The sequence below is a fragment of the Paroedura picta genome, chromosome 11 (assembly GCF_049243985.1).
Source record: "Paroedura picta isolate Pp20150507F chromosome 11, Ppicta_v3.0, whole genome shotgun sequence".
Lineage (NCBI taxonomy): Eukaryota > Metazoa > Chordata > Lepidosauria > Squamata > Gekkonidae > Paroedura > Paroedura picta.
Genome location: NC_135379.1, coordinates 2,783,404 through 2,802,734, shown reverse-complemented (window position 1 = coordinate 2,802,734; position 19,331 = coordinate 2,783,404). Strand labels below are relative to the sequence as shown.

The 19,331-nt window shown below is 48.4% G+C and overlaps 1 protein-coding gene across 7 annotated transcripts in view; it reads right to left on the bottom strand.

Moving 5' to 3' along the window:
* OBSCN (obscurin, cytoskeletal calmodulin and titin-interacting RhoGEF) overlaps positions 1-19,331 on the bottom strand; it is a 146,165-nt gene that overhangs the window by 19,658 nt on the left and 107,176 nt on the right. For 6 of the 7 annotated variants that reach the window (XM_077304054.1, XM_077304057.1, XM_077304056.1 and 3 more), the window contains 13 exons: positions 9,712-9,841; positions 9,330-9,430; positions 9,035-9,147; positions 8,750-8,918; positions 8,156-8,237; positions 6,816-7,016; positions 5,832-5,892; positions 5,196-5,273; positions 4,810-4,982; positions 4,472-4,498; positions 3,155-3,307; positions 1,568-1,613; positions 692-769 (listed from right to left, as the gene is read on the bottom strand). In XM_077304054.1, coding sequence (XP_077160169.1) covers positions 692-769; positions 1,568-1,613; positions 3,155-3,307; positions 4,472-4,498; positions 4,810-4,982; positions 5,196-5,273; positions 5,832-5,892; positions 6,816-7,016; positions 8,156-8,237; positions 8,750-8,918; positions 9,035-9,147; positions 9,330-9,430; positions 9,712-9,841 — 1,412 coding nt within the window. Of the gene's footprint in view, positions 1-691; positions 770-1,567; positions 1,614-3,154; positions 3,308-4,471; positions 4,499-4,809; positions 4,983-5,195; positions 5,274-5,831; positions 5,893-6,815; positions 7,017-8,155; positions 8,238-8,749; positions 8,919-9,034; positions 9,148-9,329; positions 9,431-9,711; positions 9,842-11,165; positions 15,229-17,947; positions 17,991-19,331 lie in introns of those variants that run through there. The other variant, XM_077304062.1, reaches the window with a different exon arrangement.

Here is a 19,331-nt window from a genome sequence, read left to right as displayed (position 1 = left end):
CCTTCCCTCTCCAGAATATAATCCCACTCCTGAATGCTGAAGGCCTGGAAGAAGAAGAAGAAGAGTTGGTTCTTATATGCCGCTTTTCTCTACCCGAAGGAGTCTCAGGGCAGCTTCCATTCGCCTTCCCTTTCCTCTCCCCACAACAGACCCCCTGTGAGGTGGGTGAGGCTGAGAGAGCCCTGATATCACTGCCCGGTCAGAACAGTTTTATCAGTGCCATGGCGAGCCCAAGGTCACCCAGCTGGATGCATGTGGGGGAGTGCAGAATCGAACCCGGCATGCCAGATTAGAAGTCCGCACTCCTAACCACTACACCAAACTGGCTCTCACTACACCACTACTCCTAACCACTACCCCAAACTGGAGAAGCAGCGGGTAAATCAGAGCAGTTGCCGCATGTCTTGTTTTTTCACTGGGTTTTGAAATGATTTTACCATGATGCAAACCACCCCGATCCTGTCCACAGAGAGGGATGGTATATCAATATAATAAATAAATACAAATAAATAAACCTGCACAGTCAATCAGATCTCCAAAAGCCCCCTGGCTAGCCCCAGCAGGGGTTTTCCTGGGCTCCACGTCACCCCCGGAGAGCACACAGGGGACCCCTCTGGACTAGCCTGGTCGGTCCTCTGAAAAACGAAACGTAAAGAGAAACAGTAAAATGGCCGAAGGGATGCCTGCTGACCTGCCACTTGTTTCGAGAGATGAAGAATTTGAGCTGCTTCGTATCTATAACGTGAGGTTCCTCGGTGGAGGGCTTATTCTGTAAAGAGGGGGGGAAAGTCAAGGTGAGGGTGCCGTCTCAGTAAAGATCTCAAACTTAACGTCTTTTGGGGCTCTGATTAAGGCCATGCTTTAGGGGTCCCTGCTGTCGGGGATGGGGGCACACGAGGAACAAGATCAAGGGACCTACTGAATGATCCTTTAGGTGCCCATTTGAAATGCCCCTATTCTCCCAGGCCTTTCACAGCATCAGGGTGCAGAGAGGACCTTTTCCTCTCTCTCCTGAAGGACTGGCACACAAGGCCCCTGTGAGGAGGCTGCACTAGATGGACTCTCCCTGGTCTGACCCAGCAGGGCTCTTCTGATGTTGTTCTTATTAGGGAAAGGCCTTGGCCTCTGTACCCTGTTGCTAGTCCTATGGAGGAACTGGCTGGCCTCTAGGTGAGACGGGAGGCTGCACTAGATGGACTCTCCCTGGTCTGACCCAGCAGGGCTCTTCTTGTGATCTTACGAAGGCCTCGGTCTCTACACCCACTTGCTGGTCAGGCCTTAAGAGTGGCTGACAATCTCCTTTTCCTTCCTCTCCCCACACCAGGCACCTTGTGAGGTAGGTGAGGCTGAGAGAGAGTCAGAGAAATCAGGGACTGGCTCAAGGTCACCCAGCGGGCTGCATGGGGAGGAGTGGGGAATCAAGCCTGGCTCTCCAGATCAGTCTGCTGCTCTTAACCATTGAGACCACACGGGCTTGGTAGAACTTCCCATCCCAACATGCCCTCGAGGGTCTAAAGGGCGGGTCCTCTCCCTTTCCCATACCTGGAAGCAACCTTTCCCAACTTACCACAAACCAGTTATGGGAGAGGCACTCCCTGGCACTTGGCCTTGCCCTGCAGACAGAGAGAAGCTTGTTGTAGCTTGCGAGATCACAATATGTATTCATATCCCTAATCATCGTTGCAGGGTGGAGAGCACCACACTGGAAAATCCCCGTCATGCTCACAGCTGGTAAACTGGAGCCACTCTGGTGGACGGGGTCTGCTTAGGGTTGCCAGGTGACATCTGGAGACCTCCTGGGGTTACAATGGCTCTCCAGCCAACTGAGATCAGTTCACCTGGAGAACATGACACCTTGATGGGTGGACTAAGGATATAAGAAGGATGGTCTAATAATTAAACCAAACAGAGAGAAACAGACCTATCCAATGGCAATACAATAAGTATATTCATAAAAGAAAGAAAAGTTTCCCTTTTTTTGTAGTTTTCCTTATCTGTTTATTCTGTAGGACTTCTGTCAAAACGGAATCCAGGAAATACCCATTTTCAGTGAGATCCTTTCATCAGTGACAAGTCCTCTGAGGCTTCAGTATTTTTATCAATTTTATAAGTATTGAAAATTTAAAATTTAAACCTTATATAATAATAATAACAACAACAACAACAACAACAACAATAACAATAATAATGGCCACAGGCTCACATAGGTATGGGGATATGGGGGAATGTGTCAACACAGACCGGTATCCCCATACCTATGTGAGCCTGTGGCCAGTATTATATTATTATTATATATATAAGGTTTAAATTTTCAATACTTATAAAATTGATAAAAAAACTGAAGCCTCAGAGGACTTGTCACTGATGAAAGAATCTCACTGAAAACGGATATTTCCTGGATTCCGTTTTGACAGAAGTCCTACAGAATAAAGAGATAAAACTACAAAAAAAGGACAATTTTCTTTCTTTTATGAATATCCTTATTGTATTGCCATTGGATAGAGCCTCTTGTGGCGCAGAGTGGTAAGGCAGCGATATGCTGTCTGAATCTGTCTGCCCATGAGGTTGGGAGTTCAATCCCAGCAGCCGGCTCAAGGTTGACTCAGCCTTCCATCCTTCCGAGGTCGGTAAAATGAGTACCCAGCTTGCTGGGGGGTAAAACGGTAATGACTGGGGAAGGCACTGGCAAACCACCCCGTATTGAGTCTGCCAAGAAAACGCTAGAGGGCGTCACCCCAAGGGTCAGACATGACTCGGTGCTTGCACAGGGGATACCTTTACCTTTACCTTTATTGCCATTGGATAGGTCTGTTTCTCTCTGTTTGGGTGAACTGGGGATGCCAATCTCTGGGGGGGGACGACTGGGGAATCCCCTGGAATTACAGCTCATCTCCAGACTACATGCCCCTGACTGCTTCGGACACCAAAGTGCCCACCCCTACTTCAGAGTCCCCCACAAGTTGGCTGTCCCTTGGCAGCACCTTCTAGCCCCATAGCATGGAGCCTCCTTCCTGTCCATGTGGCGCTTGGCTGCAAGAATATTTGTGCAGCGACTTGTGAGCAGAGGCTTAAGAGTCGGAAGGATGTTTTCTCTCCGCCTCCAGCAGCCAAACCGCGCGTGACATCTCCGGAAAACAAAGAGCCGTGTACTCACTCCGCAGAGGCCTGCACTAGCCGCCTGATAAAATCCTTCCCGTCGTCACTCAGACAAGCAAAATCAGGGGCGTCCCACAAAATTCTCCCACTCTGGATATTCAGCAAGGTGGCTCTGTCATTTTCTCCAGCAAATGGAGACTTGCAGGTCAAACTGGGGGTTTTGAAGAAGAGGAAACAAAGCAAAGAAAACAAAAATGCTTTCCACGACACCATTCATGGACAGAGAGAAGCAGCACAGTCAATGGACCTATCGTTTTCCACAAGGACCCCTCACAGCCAAAGGGTGGACCCACATACAGGGATGCCAGCCTCCAGGTGGGGCCTGGGGTTCTCCTGGAATTACAGGGGGCATGGATGTCCTAGTCCCACCCCCTGCTCAATGCAGGATCAGCCTCCAGCATCCAGGAGAAGGATCTGTCCAGCTGCTGCTTGAAGACCACCAGTGAGGGGGAGCTCCCTACCACCTTAGGCAGCCCCTTCCATGGCTGAACTACTCTGACTGAATTTCTTTTCCTGATATCTAATCGCTACAATTCTACACAAAGTTTAAAACCTTTACTGCAGATCTTCTCCTCTGCTGCCAACCGGAACCTTTCCCTGCCCTCCTCCAAGTGACTACCTTTCAAATTGGAGAGAGCCCTCCTGTCCCCTCTCCACTTCCTCTTCTCCAGGCTGAACATTCCCAAGTCCTTCCACCTTTCCTCCTGGGGTCGGTCCCCAGGCCCTGGATCATCCTCATCGCTCTCCTCGGCCCCCTCCCCATTTTGTCCACCTTCTTTTAGAAGTGAGCCCCCCCCAGAACTGCACTCAGGGCTTATATTATGAATATATTAACCCATCATGCAAGAATCTATTACCCACTGATGGCCAAAAGGTAACATTGAGCTAGTTATCATCCCAAAAATCAAGTCCAGAAGCACCAACATTTGAGTCCAGAAGCAATTAGATTTGGGAGGGTATAAACTCTGCAAAAGCAAAGCTGCCTTAATCCAACCTGTATCTCAAGCCAGCTCATCGTTGTGGGTTTTCCGTGCCTCGGCCTGGTAGTTTTCCTTCCTGATGTCTTGCCAGTAACTGCGGCTGGCAAAACCCCTCACTACAACCAGGGCATTGGCTCTCAGAAGTTTATACCTGAAAACCTTGATGTCTTCTGAAGCGCTACTGGACTGTAATCTAGCTTTTCTCCTGCAGACCATCAGGAAAACCCTCTGGAACTAGAGTTATCGCCCCATTCCAGGACTGTTCTTTGGATCTCATTTAGAGCAACCTTTGATGAGGGGGAAAGGAAGATGGTTTTGCCTGTCAATCTGCTTACCTTAAGTAGGTAATAACGCCAACAGGCCTGCGGAAAGAGAACGAGTTTCGTTAGTGAGAATGGACACCTTGTAAGGTAGGTGAGGCTGAGAGAGCTCTGGGAGAACTGTGACTGACCCAAGGTCACCCAGCAGGCTGCACATGGAGGAGGAGGAGTGGGGAATCAAACCCAGCTCTCCGGATTAGAGCCCACTGTGCTTTAACCACTGGATGGGAGGGTCTACATTTTTACACCCAAAGGAGCAGATGATCAATGAGAACTCATCTAGGTTGACATGGACCTCTAAATGTATTCTGCATTTAATATGAATATGCATATATATAATATGTATATTTTACCAGATATCAGATGCTGTGGACACTGGTGACTGAGAAAGAATTTCTGGGGAGACAAACTCTGGAGACCCATATCTGCTGTACTGAGGTTCAGACGGATTTATCTTTTGAGCAAACCCAAAATCGCAGATCTTGATGTCGTCTTTGTCGTCGTAAACCATCAAGATGTTTGAGGGCTGTAGAAATAAAAATAGGTGGGGGGGGGACATGTGTGTGGGGGGCAGGAGAGCCTGAAGATTACCATTCAAGTTTTAGCTTGAATGGTTTTAGATTTTTTCTTATACTTCTACGTTCGGTTAATAATGCCGATAAAGGCAGATCTGATTTGATTCGGAAACAACTCCCACCACTGCGGAGGTGAACGGACCACGCATCTCTGCACAGGTTACCTTAATGTCCAAGTGAAGTATTTGGTTCTCATGGATATAGGCAATCCCTTCTAGCAGTTGTTTAATATATAGTTTGACCTAGAAGTGAAAAAAATAACCCAACAAAGAGGTTACTGGGGGATTTGCTTATGCCACACAATGAAAAATGCTGTTCTGATTCAGAGGCATTCCAGACAAAGCTGAGCTGCCCACACTAGAGATTTAGGGGTGCGGCCAGGAGAGGGTGTGGGTTGGACCGCAGTTGGGTAGCTGTTTAGAGTAACTGATCTGTGTAATCTGGAAGAGCAACTGTAATTCTGGGAGATCAACCCGACCCGGATAGCCCAAGGAAACTTGATCTTGTCAGTTCTTGGAAGCTGAGCCGAGTTGGCCTTGGTTAGGACTTGGATGGGAGACCCCCAAGGAACACCAGGGTCATGACGTAGGGGCCAGGCAACGGCAAACTACCTCCAAACGTCTCTTGCTTGGCAGCCAAGATAGTCTTAGGATCTCCTGGCTACATGACACACGTGTCGTGTGATAAATGATAATGATAAATAACTAAAATAAACAAACCAGGAGATCTCCAGGCCTCACCTGGAGATTGGCGAGCCTAGTCAAAGCCCTGCCCCAAAGCAATGCAAGAACAACTCTTACCTCTGCTTCTGTCACCACGTTCTTCCTGAACAGCCTGTCCAGGAGCTCTTCATTGGAGCATCTCACATATTAAGGAACGTGGAGCGTTTCATTTTGAGACAGGGCAAAGCCAGAAATAAAATACAGCTTAAGTGTTCCCATCTCAGAAGAATCCTGAGAGCCAAATGAACAATGAAGACTACCCACTTATGGAAGGAAGAAGCCTTCCTTCAAGCCCCTTTGAGTTAATGATCTTGAGTAGTGAGTATGGAATTTTTATTTCTCTAAGGAAAGCGATGGGAAAAAAATACTTGGCTACTGACAACATAAACCTTGTGTTTCTATCCACCAACGAAAATGGGATTATTTCGGTTTTGGACATAAAGTTACAGCTATTGATTTTAAAGCAATCAACTGGGTCCAGCTTTTAGAAACAATTGTTGGTTGTTTCAAAGTCTGACATCATTGTGTAAACTTGGAATCTAGGTTTGACCATACAGAGCTTGTTTGAAAATACTGGATGATTTTGTTCAGTTTTGAGGCTGTTTGAGCCTATACATTGTTTTAAATAGTTTTGTGATAAATAAATGTATTTTTGGTATGACGGATGGTTTTTGACTTTTCATGTGAAGAATGTGAAACATTCGGCCCCAACGAACTCAATGGCTTTGACCTTTGGGTTCTTAACGCACATCTGACCCCGAGGTTTCCAAGGGAAGGATAAAGGTAAAGGTAAAGGTCTCCCCTGTGCAAGCACCGGGTCATGTCTGACCCTTGGGGTGACGCCCTCTAGCATTTTCATGGCAGCCTCAATACGGGGTGGTTTGCCAGTGCCTTCCCCAGTCATGACCGTTTACCCCCCAGCAAGCTGGGTACTCATTTTACCGACCTCGGAAGGATGGAAGGCTGAGTCGACCTTGAGCCGGCTGTTGGGATCGAACTCCCAACCTCATGGGCAAAGCTTTCAGACGGCTGCCTTACCACTCTGCGCCACAAGAAGGATACAGCTCCAAAATAAGGATCAAGGTTTTCCGCGTCTCAAACTCGTCCAGCAGCCGAGTGATCCTGTCATGGGACAGCGTGGCTAGAACGTCCCTCTCTCGGTAGGCCTGGTCCCTGGTCTTGCTGCCCAGGGGTAGGAATTTGGCTGCACAAAGTGTTCGGTTGCCTTTATGGACAACCCTCTTGAGAAGGCCAAAGGAACCTCTGGAAAGAATTGGAAAAGCCAGACATTAAGAGGAAGACTTGAATACAGGGCCACTTCTAGGTCTGCGCAGAGCTCCTCCCTTCCTCTACCTCCAACTTAAAAGTATTCTTCTCACCCAAACGCCTGTATGCCCCACACCGGCCTGTTTACCCGTCCTCCATCAACTCATAAGAATATAAAAAGAGCCCTGCTGGTTGACCGCTAGTTGGCCTGGTCGGTCGCTGTGTGAGACAGGATGCTGGACTAGATGGACCCTCATTGGTCTGATCCAGCAAGGCTCTTCTGATGTTCTTATCAGGGGAAGGCGTGGGCCACTAAGCCCTGTGGCTGGCCCTGCAGAGGAACTGGCTGGCCCCTGGGTGAGACGGGAGGCTGGACTGGAGGGACCCTCCCTGGCCTGACCCAGCAGGGCTCTTCTGAGGGTCTTCTCAGGGGGAGGCCTCGGCCTCTCAGCCCTGTGGCTGGCCCTGCAGAGGAACTGGTTGGCCCCTGGGTGAGACGGGAGGCTGGACTGGAGGGACCCTCCCTGGTCTGACCCAGCAGGGCTCTTCTGAGGGTCTTCTCAGGGGAAGGCCTCGGACTCCCTGCCCTGTGGCTGGCCCTGCAGAGGAACTGGCTGGCCCCTGTGTGAGACGGGAGGCTGGACTGGATGGATCCTCCCTGGTCTGACCCTGCAGGGCTCTTCTGAGGTTCTTATCAGGGGAAGGCCTCAGCCTTTATGCCCTGTTGTTGGTCCACCAGAGGAACAGGAGGCTGGACTAGATAGACCACTAGTCTGACCCAGCAGGGCTCTTCTGATGTTCTTATGAAGGCCTCGGCCTCCCTGTTGCTGGCTTTCCAGAGGAACTGGTTGACCACTGTGTGAGACAGGATGTTGGACTAGATGGACCCCTGGTCTGATCCAGCAGGGCTCTTCTTAGGTTCGTAAGCTCCAGAACCAAGGCTGGCTCATGGGCCAAGCTACCCAAGTGACATCTTGAGAAGGTGCAACGAGGAGGGCCACTTGCTGGTCCATATCTCCAAGGTGATGTACCTTGTTGAAAGTCACCAAACAGCCTGAGCCAACCCTGAACAGGGACAGCCACAACAGATGAGCGCATAGATTCAATGGAACACCGACCGGAAAGCCTTCCTTTACCTTGCTATTTCTTGCTTGACCTCATAGAAAGAATGGAGCTTTCGTCTCGTACTCTCTTTCTTTGCCTCTTGGCTTTTCTTATCTGCAGGTCGGTAACAAAACAGGGAAAGTCAACAACGCAGCACAAACTTAAAAAAAATCCGCACCCTCTTCCTTTCCAAGGAGTATTATTTTGGGAGGGAAAGCAGCAATTTCCTGAGCGTCGTATCTGAACCAATGGAATACTACAGTCGGACAGTTCATTCAGCTTCAGTGGGTGCCCTTGAGTTCCACAAAATGGCTGCCACAGGAGGCGGAGGCAGCTACAAAATGGCTGCTGCAGCTCCCTTGCAGACCCATGGTGAAAATATTTGTATTGTGGGGGCAGATGCTACCAGAACAACATTTTAAAAACATCTGCATGGCCAATCAAGTCTCTGGTGGCCAATCCTTAACCTTGCAGGGCAGAAGGTCCACCTGGCCCCACTCACTTTCCAAGTGAGGAAAAGCCATCACTTCAGGAAAGCCATTAGCATATAGCATGGTGCCCACGGACACCAACCTGAGGACCCCGACCTAGGTGGTTACGTTTCTAAAGGAAGCTAGCTGGCTTACCTTCTTGCACCACTAATTCTGCTTTGCATAAGACCTCTCCCCCTGCATTTTTAGCCAAGCAAGTGTAGACGCCGCCGTCTTCAGACTTGGCATTGTATAGAATTAAAGAATATCTTGTGCCTTCGCTGAACAGATGGACTCTTTCACTGTCCGCCAATAAGGAAATCCCCTGGAAGAAGGAAAAGGCACAGCGGGAGGCCGAGCAGGTTCAAGCAATATTATTGAGATCCAAGCCCAGCAGTACCTAAGAGCAGGGGTCCCTAACTGGGGCAGGCTTCTCCCTACCTTAAACCAAGTGACGGCCGGCTGGGGATTTCCTTCAATGATCGCATCGAACTTGGCCATCTCCCCACATCGGACCAGCACGTCTTCAATCGTCACCTGCATGTACGGCGGGGCTGGGGAGGCATAACAGGGCGATCAGTTCTTGTTTTTATTTTAAAGGAATGGAAGAGAAAGAAATCAGAGCCGTGAATCAGTTCTCCCCTCTTCTCTAAAGGGGCTTCTCTATTATTTTTATTAGATTATTATTAGATTTATTATTATTTGACCTGGCAAGCCAAGAAGTGGGTCATCTTACTCAGGTCCCTTGTCCCCGCTGTGGTCGGCTCCACAGTCTCAACGTGAACTTCTCTCTGTGCATCCAGGGTGACATCAGCTCCCCCCGGAATCTGGGGTGTCCTTTAAAGAAGGAAGAATCATCATGCAAACAGAACTTATGACAGAACATTTGCTGGCAGGGGCTCATGGGAATTGTAGTTCATTGACATCTGGAGGACCACAGGTTGACTACCCCTGGGTTATGGGATCTCGCTGTCGAAATTCTGAACAGGTATCCCCAACACTATGCAGTTTACCCCCTGAAGGGGCATTTCAGTTCCCCCTCTCCATCTCCTCTGTGCAGTCCCTTGCTTCTCCATCAGCCTGCCCTCCAGAGGGGCAGAACGACCCGTTGAGGTTACCTGACGACCGGAACGGGGTGCTCCTGAATGCTGTCCTCTTGGGTCACTGCAGTTGGCTCTTTGACCGTGCTGGGACTGGGTAGCTGTCCAGTTTTGCCCGGAGCCTGCCCAGGCACTTCCTGCTGTTCGGCTGGCAGCAAAAACAGACCTCGTTAAGCACGGCATTTGAGGGGAGAGCAGAGGAAAAACCGGAAGAGAAGCATTGGGACAATCTCTCTGTTCCCCACTTGCCCTTCCCCGCCCCCAAGCCACTGCGAATTGCAACCAGGGGTGGGGGCATCTCAGAGGGGCTCTTTTCCAAGGCGGAATTCGGGTACCATTGGGTGGGGGGGGGGGGAGATGCAAAGAACAACTCCCTCTAATATTCTTACGGGGCAAAGGCTACAATCTCCCCTCCAGATGCCAAGGGTGTGCATGTCACAATGCCACTTGCTTGGGGTTCAGAATGGGGGCTGTTACATATGTGGGCAGCCTTTGACTCATGACTCTATGCCAGAGGTAGTCAAACTGCGGCCCTCCAGATGTCCATGGACTACAATTCCCATGAGCCCCCACCAGCGAACGCTGGTGGGGGCTCATGGGAATTGTAGTCCATGGACATCTGGAGGGCCACAGTTTGACTACCCCTGCTCTATGCCAATGAAGGTTTCACAATTGCAGCCCAATAGGAACTCCAGTTATGGACCAATGACCTGCCCCCGTTAAGGACCAATTGGGTTTTTGGGTGGGCATTTTAAAGCACATACAACATTGTGTTGTGCCTGTTTCTCATTCAGTGTTTCATGTTAGTGTTGGATTGAATAAAAGAGCTGATTATTTTGGAGGAACATTTGTGGTCTCTGTTTACCGAACCTGCAGACTCTTCAGGGGCATCCGTGCCTTTTGGACAATGTCAGAAAGCCTGTTCTACAGTCCTAGATCTTTTTTCATCTGGCAGGGACCCACCCATTCTGAATAAGGAATACGAAGGTATCGTCGGCCTCCCCAAAAGCCCGAGGGAGGGACACAGAAGAGACCGGAGCAAAGAATTCTTCACGGATCCAGAAAACCAACTAAAATAATTAATGTGAAGAGACCACACAGAAGCAAGACAAAAGCAAGAGATCCGATCTTACACATTTATTGATACGAAATTGAGCGTCTTACAGCATAGTCCGACTCAGAAGTTAACTGAAGTTTTTTTTTTTTAATCCATCTCGCAAGTGAACCGGTTTCCACCACCGTCAACCCCTCCCCTCCACCGGGAATCTGCCATCTAGCCATTACTTTGGCTTGGAAGTCTTTATTTTAAACCCGTGCTTTCGTCCTACAGGAAATAAATCGCCACACGCTACCTAAACTGTTATTCACGTACAAGCCTATTTATTTTAAATCACTAGGAAAATACCATACTTTGAAAATACATAGGATTCTTCAGAGCTTTTCAGTTTTAAAAAAATTGCAGGTTGTTGACCGAAGGTTGCTTTTCTGTTTACATTTTTTAGAGAAAATGTAAACAGGTGGGTGGTGGGTTTTTAAAATCCATTTAGATTGATCAAGAGAGGTCTTGGCATTTCTCAAAACAAGCTACTGCTCAGTTACGCACACTGTCACTCCACTAAATAAAGCTGAAAGATCACACATTTTTTTTGCACATTTTCACAGACAAGAACATCTTAAAATTTCTGCCTCTAAGGTTGCAAAAGGCCAACAACTAATGTTTTCAGCATCGGAGTTCATTCCTCTGACCCGAATGACAGTAGTCTAGATTTCCACAGAAGTATCTGAGCTAAGCAAAATGGCCCTAAGAGGAAACACACTTCAGCGGAGAGGTAATTTTCATCTTCTGTAATGTCTGCAAAAATTCACAGTGCAAGACGACCCTGACGTCCAATCGCGTCCCTGAATTATGTACAGAATAAACCAGTGAGGAAATATAATAGTGGCAAGGAAGTTCCTCCAAAGATAGCTACGGAGAAGCAACCAACCTTCTAGAGAAGGAGCTTGCATGGTTCAATGTGGCAGGAGGGACTTTACAATGGCTCGGATAATTTATCCATGCCGTTTTTGAGATGACAGATGAGGTTTGTGAGACCACCCCCCTTCCTTATCTAGACTTTTTAAAAAAATCAAGGCCACAGGAAGCCTAAAGAATATTTTGCCTGGTGTCTGGCTGGGGAAGTTAGGAATGCAAAGCCCACCACATCCCAGTGAAAGTAACACATCATTTTTTTAAAAAGACAGGCAGGAACGTGAACTGCCACAGCGTATTAGTAACATTCATTTATTCATTTTGACTCCATGTCTGTTTGCACAAGCTGCAAAAGTACACAGTATGTGGAAATATCGTTTTAGAAAAAGGAAACGTAGGACATTGGCTGGTCTCTGTTTGGCTGGGAATCCGGGCCCAGGCAACGGCAGAACTTTCAAGGCCAAAACCACACCAATAGAAGATGGTCAGCCAGGACTCCTCAGATTACAAATGAGTTTTTGCGTGTGCCAAACTCCCAGATTTAAGCAACCCACTATTCCTGTAATCACAAGAACGCTGGTTGTGAGTGGGAATCGCTGCTGGCCATATCTGTCCGTGTGCCCAGGCGAGGGGAGAAGTCAGGCATGTTCATGAAGACAGAACAGCTTGTTGAACTAGACCCAAACCATAGAGAGTCACAGAGATCTGGCCTAGCATGCACAAGATGGGTGCAATCTGGGGGAGGTTTCGCAATGGCAATAAAACTTCAAAGACTTTGGTGAGCTGAATTAACCAGTTAAGAAATCTTTTATGGTCATTCAAATGAGTCCCTAGTAATGCTGGTTGGTAGTCGATCGGGACTCCTACCAAAGCAATGAAATACTGCAAACCTCACGGGCAAATTTGCCTGTAGTAGTTGCCATGTCATTTTCATCACTTCTAAGTTCCTGTTTCCTCTCGGTCTTTTTCCTGTTCTTCATTATTTTGCTCCCTCTGGTGGTCAATTCAATATTACACCAGTTTATGTCTGGCATATCTCCATGTAGATTTAAACAGGTTTTTACGCCAGGTATAAACCATTGTAATCTCAAAGGGCACAAAGCACATGCAGAACAGGGGTGGGGGGGAACCCAAAGAAAGACAAATGTACAAGCGATGGAAATGAGAATGTGGAACACTGTCATACAGATCCTTAGAGCCCTGTGCAGCAAACGCTGGCAGGGGCTCATGGGAATTGTAGTCCATGGACATCTGGAGGCCCACAGGTTGACTACCCCTGCCCTAGGGGGTACGTCTGTGCCAACCTCCCCCAAGGACAAAAAACTATGATTTTATATTAGTAATGGAAAGACTTTATGCTAAAGTTAAAAACCAAATTCCAATTCACAAACCGCAGAAACAGGGGTATTTGTACCTGGCCTTTTTTTCCAATGCTACCAAACGCAAGTGAATAAATTAAATTAATGGGATGAAACTAAATCCAAAGAACAAAGATATAGTTTTAAGCAGTTTGTGGATCACACAGTGACAATATAATCCAATTGACCTTGACAGTGAGCAAAACAAAGAGTGCAATGTTCCTTCGTTTCAGTTTTACTCCATGCCAAGGAGCTGAAAGGGATGGAAACAGCCATTAGCTGCTCCATGTGCCAAATCTATTTTATGATCACATCATGTTTTGTTAAAAGCCTCAGCCTAGCCACTTTCTACCGCAGTTGTGGCATGCATGAGACAAACTAGAAACAGATAGAAATGCTCTGCTTGCCTTGAATAGCCAGAAGGAACTCCCAAATTGCAATACCGTGAGGATAATTTAAGGAGTTTGCTACGAGAAATAACATATGCATATTTCGAGTGTTGCTTATTTTGATCTCCTCCCTAGGTCTATGCTACCTACTTCTTATCACTTCCCTATGGAATGGCGTTGTCTTTTTTTTTTCTACCTTTCAACCACAATCAAAGATTACATGATATATAATGACTTGGCAACAGAAGTGTTCCCTTTAAGACTGGAAAAGCTCCACATTTCATGCTGTACAGTATTTTCCTGGGGAGAGTTTTCATTTAGGTTCTTCTTTCTTATTCCCATCGTCGTTTTCTCGGTGTAACGGCTTGTCGGTGAGGGCAACGTTCCCAAGCGGAAGTACAAACCGGCTCGGTTTGCGACTCAGCTTTGGGAAGGGTCTTCCTTCTTGATGCACAGCGTCACCGGTTCGCCGACAGTCCCGTAGCTGAGGGTTCGTGTCGAAACTTCCGTTTTGAAGCTGGATTGTCCACTATCTGCAGATAACTGGACTTCGGTGCAGAAAGAGGGGGCCATTTTGAAGGGAGGCTCTGCTGCGGCTCCTGCGGTTGTTGCAGGTGATGCAGGGGTCGCCACTCCGCCGGTGAGGGTCTCACTGATGTGGAAAGAAATGTTAGACGGACCGCTGGACTGCATCCCCGTCATTCTGGAGGCTGACATGAAGACACCGCTTGGATGATGCTCTTCAAACTTGCTAAAAAAGGTTTGCTTCGTCGTAGGAACCCCAGGCCTGCCCACATTGAGCAACACAGGTTTCCCGATGGTGGGCTTGTTGATTTCGGTTTGCAGCACGGCTATTTCGCAGGGCTTGTCGTCATAGCTGGGGTTTCCACATCTATAGGTCTCCCCTTCTTCAGGGACATAATCTTCAAGATCCTCCAAGGTTAACGCTTTCCCATTTCGGGTCAGGATTTTGAGGTCTCGGTTGCTAAGATCAACCAATCCCACCTCCTCGGGTTCATCGATGATGATGTTTTCTTCTTCCGGAAGGACATTATCTTGCAAAGGGCTTGTTGGTCTTTCTTCGGCAGCCCATATTGCATCAAATTTAGCAGCAGCATCTTCAGCCTCTATGTCTGCAGGTGAGTCCTTGCCCGTTTCTCTTGTCTCAGGGAGTTCATCCACAAAAGTGACCATGGGAGAAGCAGCTGGTGAATCAGTCATACCGACGGACTCCTGCGGACAACTCTTCCCTTCTTGTTCAGGCCGACAATCAGAACTTACATGGTCATCACTGGCTGATATCCCCTTGTGTTCAGCTCCAGGTATTTCGACATCAGGGGGTAGGGAAGACTTGCTTTGCTCCACCAGTTTGTTGTTAGAATTATTTGTGTTTGGGTCGTCTTCGGGGGAACGCCTGGGTCTTGAGCCTGACCAAATAAAACTGGGTTCGTCCTTTTCTGATCTCCCAGGAGAAGCTCCCCTTTTCCTCGAAGCCTGGGCCGACTTCTTCACATTAAATTCAATTATTTCCTCGACTTCGACCCACTTGGGCCTCTGCTCCTCCACAATCCCACCTCTGACGGACAATCCTTGCCTTTCTTCCGCCTCCGTCACAAAGAGCGTGGGGACGGCTGCCTTCTGCATCGCTTCCAAGTCAAGGCGGTGGAGAGGCTGTCTCGCCTTGGCCAAATAAACCGGCTCAGGGGTGGAGAACTCTGACCTTGAGGACCGTGAAGGAGAATAGCTCGAAGGAGGGCGGGCGGGAGAGATCCTTCGCTTCAACCTTGGGGTCTTCACCACCGTGGTAATCGTTTCTTCTCTGATGATGAAAACGTTGGAAACCGTGTTGTTGCACAGAGAGAAAAGGCCCCTTCCCGCCCCTCAGAAGTCCATGCTGGTCTAGACAAAGGCACTGCAAGCAGGTTAGTTTTGCGAGCACTGCAGCCATGTGCAAACAATTAAGGATTCAAAGGGCCATGCAATAATATATACCCAGTAAGCAATGCAACCAGATTTGGTCAGGCAGTTTTTTGGTGCATTTGAGAAAATGCTGTGTGATAAAAATAGTGAGTACACTTCCACAGTAGCCAGATTTGCGTGGTTGAATACCAAGATTAGGGAGGTTTGGATGGAATCTGGAGAACGTATGCCAAAGGTTGGTGCTACTTGCTAAGTTTACAAGGTCTCTTAGATTGTACAATCTTAAATGTTAACATTGTTATTGATGAATCTTAGAATATTCCTGTTTTATTTTTTGCTAGTCTTAATTTAATTTATCTGTATATATTCTGTATCCTGGTCAAGTACTGTACCCAGTCTAATGGGTGACTCTAATATATACCCACATATCTAGCTCAGGTTCAGAAATGTTATTCTGTCCTAGATCTCTATGAGTTTCTCAGGATGCATAAATGTCCGGAATGCTTCTCTGGAGATTTCTTTGAGCGACACAATAACAGTGGCTTCAAAATTGGGGGGGCCAATTGAGAATCCCTCCTCAGGCCTCCTGCTGACCTGCTGTGCCTTTGAGGCATACTTTGAGTTGAGGAAATATTAGAACAAGTTCTCACAGTCCAGATCAATTTAGAATCAACAGTGGGCCATAGTGATCTATCGCAATGTTTAATCAATAACTAATATCACTGTGTTTCGGGGAAAGGCTGTGCTCGACATGCAGGAGGTCTCAAGTTCAACTCCTGACATCTCCAGCTAAAGGACCTGGTGGTAGGTGATGTGTAAGGACTTCGCCTGAGACCCTGGACGGCAGCTGCCAGTCTGAGTAGACAATTCTGACCTGGATGGACCAAGGATTTGATTTGGCCGAAGGCAGCTTCAAGTGTGTTGCAAAGATTTCTCCCCACACAAGTCCTCTACTGCAGGGGTAGTCAACCTGTGGTCCTCCAGATGTCCATGGACTACAATTCCCATGAGCCCCTGCCAGCGTTCGCTGGCAGGGGCTCATGGGAATTGTAGTCCATGGACATCTGGAGGCCCGCAGGTTGACTACCCCTGCTCTACTGCTTACAGCCAGAGGGATTATCGAGTTTCAGCTCCATAAAGAAGCTCTCCGTGATCTGGTTGCAATTTCGCCCTCCCTTCCCATTATTTAAACTGTTTTTACTTAGTGAGCTGTCGTTTGTGTGCAGGAACAAGCAAGCGAGGCTGCAAACTCAGTTAGCAACGGCAGCAAAAGTAACTCACATGCCCAGCGTTAAGGAGAGCAACGGAGAGGAGACCTATCGGAAGCTCCTCTCGCCAAGCTGCAAGCATTCTCTCTGGAATTTGCGTTTCGTAAAGACTACGATGGGGAAGATTCATGCCTAACGCCGCCACCTTGAACGCTGCTTGAACTTCATCTCATCCTGTGGGGCCCCGCTGTCTTCCCACAAACCGCTGCCAGGTTGCGCAGGGCGGGAGCGGCTCTGCTCACTGCTGAGGCAGCCGAGGCAAAAGGAAAGCGCCAGCCAAGGGACTGCAGGCCAGGCTCCCTCAGCAATGGGGAAGACAGCTTCCTTCTGCCCCCATCCATCCCTAGAATCATAGAATCATAGAGTTGGAAGGGGCCATACAGGCCATCTAGTCCAACCCCCTGCTCAACGCAGGATTAGCCCTAAGCATCCTAAAGCATCCAAGAAAAGTGTGTATCCAACCTTTGCTTGAAGACTGCCAGTGAGGGGGAGCTCACCACCTCCTCAGGCAGCCCCTTCCACTGCTGAACTAGACTCCTAGAATCCTAGAGTTGGAAGGGGCCATAGAGGCCATCTAGTCCAACCCCCTGCTCAATGCAGGATCAGCCCTAAGCATCCCAAAGCATCCAAGAAAAGTGTGCATCCAGCCTTTGCTTGAAGACTGCCAGTGAAGCCAACGTGAGCGATACCCTTGACAAGGGGACAAGGACACCTACCTCAACCTGCCTGGCCTCACTTTTGGTCGACAACGTGATCCCTGATGGGCTGGGATCACAAAGCCAGGAAGAGGAAGGCTGTTTTGAAAACAGCCTGAAGCAATCGTTGGCCCGGGGCGCAAAGCAGCAAGGTTTGAAGAGAAGCCATGAGCCTCATTTCACGGCCAATTTGTCCCATCCTGAAAATCTGGCCTGACTTTCCCGGAGCAAAAACCAGGCCGTGTTGCTAAGCTTCACCAATATCTCCGAAAAACCGTATCTCGGTGACATCAACGGCAGGGGAGGAAAACCGCGGAGGAAAGAGCAGCAGGTTAAGAGCCTTGTTAGTACGCATCTGCACATCTTTTGAAGCTGTGGTGTTCAAAGATAACAGCAGCTTTCTCTTTTGTTATTCCTGACGGGTATGAACCTGTGGGCGTCCGAGGATCGGGCCGAAGCCATGGCTACGGAGGGGATCCTGTCGCAATTAAAAAGAGGAATGGTGACAGGCCTGTCGGTTACCTGCAACCTACTTCTTTCTTTTTTTCCACATAACACACACACAAAAAGAATACCACAAAGGCCTGATGGGATGGGAGAAAACACACTCACAAGGCCAGTCGGTTCATGCGGAGGAAGCAACGGCAGCACTTACATGATGATGGTTTTCTTGGGCACTTTAGTCTCCTGTTCAGTGACTACAAAGAAAACAGTAGGAACAGCATGGGGTTAAAGAGAGGCCAAAGCCGAGACGGTTACATCAACCTTGTTAAGAAAATCAAGAAAGAAAAAGGACTGTAAAAGAAAAAAAACAACAACAACAACATACACCATCCCATCATTGCTTGCTGTGGTTATTTCCAGTGTTACAGCTAGGGGGTCCCTGGGGGTCGCTTGGTGTCCCTGGAGAATAGTGACCCCCAGATCGACAAATGAATAGAACTGGCGGTGGTGCATTGGCATCGAGGCCAATATCCGGAGTGTTAATGACACACTGCAGCAATTCACGGCAGACTCCTGTCAGATCACCTAGGCTGGTGGTGTTAACAGGTTATGCATAATTGCTCATGGCACCTTCTGTTTCTTTGACTTTCTCTTCTCTTGCCCCAGTTCATATGAACAAGAACAGCCCTCCTGAATCAGATGTGGGGCTCATCCAATCTATAATCCTCTCTCACACAGTGGCCAACCAGTTCCTCTGGAGGTCCATCAAGGAACCTCAGAAGAGCCCTGCTGGATCAGACCAGTGGTCCATCTTGTCCAGCCTCCTGTCTCACACAGTGGCCAAGCTGTTCTTCTGGAGGGCCAAGAACAGGGCATTGAGTCCGAGGCCTTCCCCTGATAAAAATGTCAGAAGAGACCTGCTGGGTAAGACCAGGGGTCCATCTAGTCCAGCCTCCTGCCTGACACAATGACTAACCACTTTCTCTGGAGGGCCTGTGGCAGGGCACAGAGGCAGAGGCCTTCCCCTGACGTTGCCTCCTGGCTCTGGGAATCAGAGCTTGGACTCTTGGGACTTCTCTTCTCCCCAGTATAGATTTGACTGTATGCGAAGTACAGACAGGATGAATTAAGATAAGGCAGTCCAGTCCCTAGAGGGTAAGGGGTGCAATGGATTGGTTAGTCAATTGATTTGTAAGTAGGAGAGATTAACTGGCTTGTGGATCACGCAGCCTAAGGCTACTCTACCACCAGATAATTTAAGACAGTACAATGGTAAGCAGTAATAGAAAAGATCAGCTCTATCTGCTCTTGGCAAAAATCTGAGGGCCAAAACTACCATGGTGCTGGGTGTTCCTGGACCAGGGCTCCCAAATAGGTTTTCTTCTACCTGATTCGGATCAATCCTAGGTAATAAGTATTAACACCTTCCCCCCCCCCCATGCTATTTTCCTGACCAGAGATGGCCCCCCAGAGTTTTGCCACATTGGTGAAAACCATGCAAACAACATGTCATGGAGATAACAGCAGGTACGTGGGACCATTTCCTGGCGCAGCCGTGGCATGAAATAGTACAGCCCCCCCCCCCCCAAATGCCT